This window comes from Olea europaea, unplaced genomic scaffold (assembly GCF_002742605.1).
Source record: "Olea europaea var. sylvestris unplaced genomic scaffold, O_europaea_v1 scaffold15988, whole genome shotgun sequence".
Taxonomy (NCBI): domain Eukaryota; kingdom Viridiplantae; phylum Streptophyta; class Magnoliopsida; order Lamiales; family Oleaceae; genus Olea; species Olea europaea.
Window position 1 is genome coordinate 1 of NW_019233616.1, and position 2,437 is coordinate 2,437.

At 39.1% G+C, this 2,437-nt stretch overlaps 1 protein-coding gene across 1 annotated transcript; it reads right to left on the reverse strand.

The window, feature by feature from the left end:
- Positions 1-106: 106 nt before the first annotated feature.
- On the reverse strand, positions 107-2,217 carry LOC111377041 (D-3-phosphoglycerate dehydrogenase 2, chloroplastic-like). The gene is made up of 4 exons (XM_023000073.1): positions 1,792-2,217; positions 1,422-1,532; positions 1,264-1,359; positions 107-1,147 (listed from the first exon to the last, which is right to left on the reverse strand). The coding sequence occupies exons 1-4, from the start codon at positions 2,107-2,109 to the stop codon at positions 476-478; spliced, it is 1,197 nt and encodes a 398-aa protein (XP_022855841.1). The 5' UTR covers positions 2,110-2,217; the 3' UTR covers positions 107-475.
- Between the last annotated feature and the right edge of the window lie 220 nt (positions 2,218-2,437).

Consider the following 2,437-nt stretch of genomic DNA (forward strand, 5'->3'; position numbering starts at 1 on the left):
AACTGCTAACAATTTTTAAATAACAAGATTTTTTGAAGGAGTTCTACTCACATCTACACAAAACATACAATCGACAAATCAAAATATAGAAATAAACATTAAGAGCTCAAAGGAAAAAGTAAAAATCTCTCAATGTGCAAAGTAATATTTAAACAACTTGGTCTAAAGAGTATTTCACCAAATCCAAAACGTTCAACTTCTTAAATTAACGCAAGCATGAAGTTGCATTCCATAGCTACAACTTCTAACCCTCAACAATGACAACAAAATATGAAACCATAATATGCATCAATCTACCAAAAACAATTATAATAACCTTCATTACGATCAGGGTGAATCGATAACAGACACGGACGCGAAGAATCTGCCACTTCCTTGCGGAGTAGCCTCTTCTTATTCTCGATACTCCATAAGATTACCTAAATCAGCACAGCAAAGTTTGGACTTTAAACACATTTCCAAGAAAATGATCTCTCTAAAGTTCAAGAAAAACGAACTCTTCAACTGCAGGCACTTCACCAATCTTCTTAAGTGTATCCTTATCAGGTTCTTCATCTACTCCAATTGCCATTATGGCTTTTGTCCTCTTAGCAGTTCTTCCCACACTCATAAAGCTCACATTCACATTTCGCTCTCCAAGGATGTTTCCGACTCTTCCAATCATGCCCGGTTGGTCTACTTGACGGCATAATATGAGATTTCCATCCAGACTGACATCGACTCCGAATGATCCGACACATGTTAGATGAGGTATCCCGTACTTAACTCTCCCTTCAATGCTAATATTTCCATTTTCTGTCAAAGCACTCGCAAATTTTGACTCCACGTTACTTACCTGTACCTGGATCGAGTCGATGGGATTCTCAGATGACGAGTCCACCAAAACTCGTTCCTCACTGATTCGGAGACCCTTTTGCTTGGCAGTGAAATCAGCATTGACGAGGTTGATATGGGAATCAGATATAGGCTCGATAATGCCTTTTGTTATCATGGCACGGAGCAGTCTGGTGTCCAAGTTATCTGGATCCCTAGCTGATTTGTAGACCACCTTCACAGATTGAATTCCACTCCCTCCAGCAACTAACTGTATAGCTAGCCTACCCAGTTTCTCGGCTAGCGAAACATAAGGAGCTAATTCCGATAAGACCTGATTACAAAAATGGGAAATTTTTATTAATCACCTAATGAAGTTCAGAAGTAATCATCCAGTTAAGCATATGTAGATAGTAACTTGTTATAGGTTTTTTCCCTCCGTTTTTTTACCTCGGGAGGAACCATAGGAGCATTTACTGCAGTAGCAGAAAGTTCCCCTCTCAGTGCACCTACAACTGCCTCGGCAATTTCGACAGCAACTCCTTCCTGAAATATAATTATGGTTCAGATGACATGAAAATGATGCAACGTCCCCAAGAAATTCATACCTGCGCTTCCTTTGTGCTAGCTCCAAGATGTGGTGTAACAGTAACATTCTCATGTTGCACTAATTTGCTATCTTTAGGTGGGGGCTCCTCTGTGAACACGTCAAGTGCCGCCTAATAAATACCAGGACGCACAGAAAATCAGTTCCACATAGAGTTAACAAGGTCTTCAGGAATTTTCTCACCTTATTGGAAACAATAAATCCATCACATGATGCATAAAAAGATGCAAAGTTGCTGTTAAAATCCGAGAATATGCCAAACAGATACAACTAGGCTGAAACAGAGTAGTCCTAAGGTCATTTCAGTTTTTGATGATGTAGTGGTCAAAAAAATTTAGACAAAATGTGGAAATTACTCTGGAAGAGTATACCTGTGCAACTGTTCCATTATCGAGCGCCCTCACTAAGGCATCTTCGTCAATAACACCACCTCGAGCTACATTTATGATGCGGACACCCTTTTTCATCTTTGAAAAGGTTTCATCATTAAACACCTTGTTAGTTGTAGGAGTTAGAGGCATATGGAGTGAAATGAAGTCTGCAGTGGAGATGGCCTGATCAAAACTGACCAACTCAACACCAATAGCACGTGCTCTATCCGCTGGAGCATAAGGGTCATGTGCAATCACATGCATGCCAAGTCCTTTTGCGCGTCTTGCAACTTCAGAACCAACCTTACCAAATCCCATAATTGCTAATGTCTTCCCAACCAGAGAAACGCCAACATACTTGTTGCGTTGCCATTTTCCTGTTAACGTTTAACGAAGAAATAGTCAACTCATATGAAATCCATTTTGCAAGATAAGCGATAAATTAAACTACTTAACTATATGAAATTATTATACAGGTGTTAAGTTTCTGATTAAATAAAGTATCCAAAGAATATTCAGCTATGTTAAAATGTTTGCATCAATAAGGGTAAAGGTCGAAATCATCCATGCATAAAATACACTGTCACTTCAACTTTATATTCAGGCAGCGACGAAATTATGAACACAAGACGTGAGAGTTTTTCTT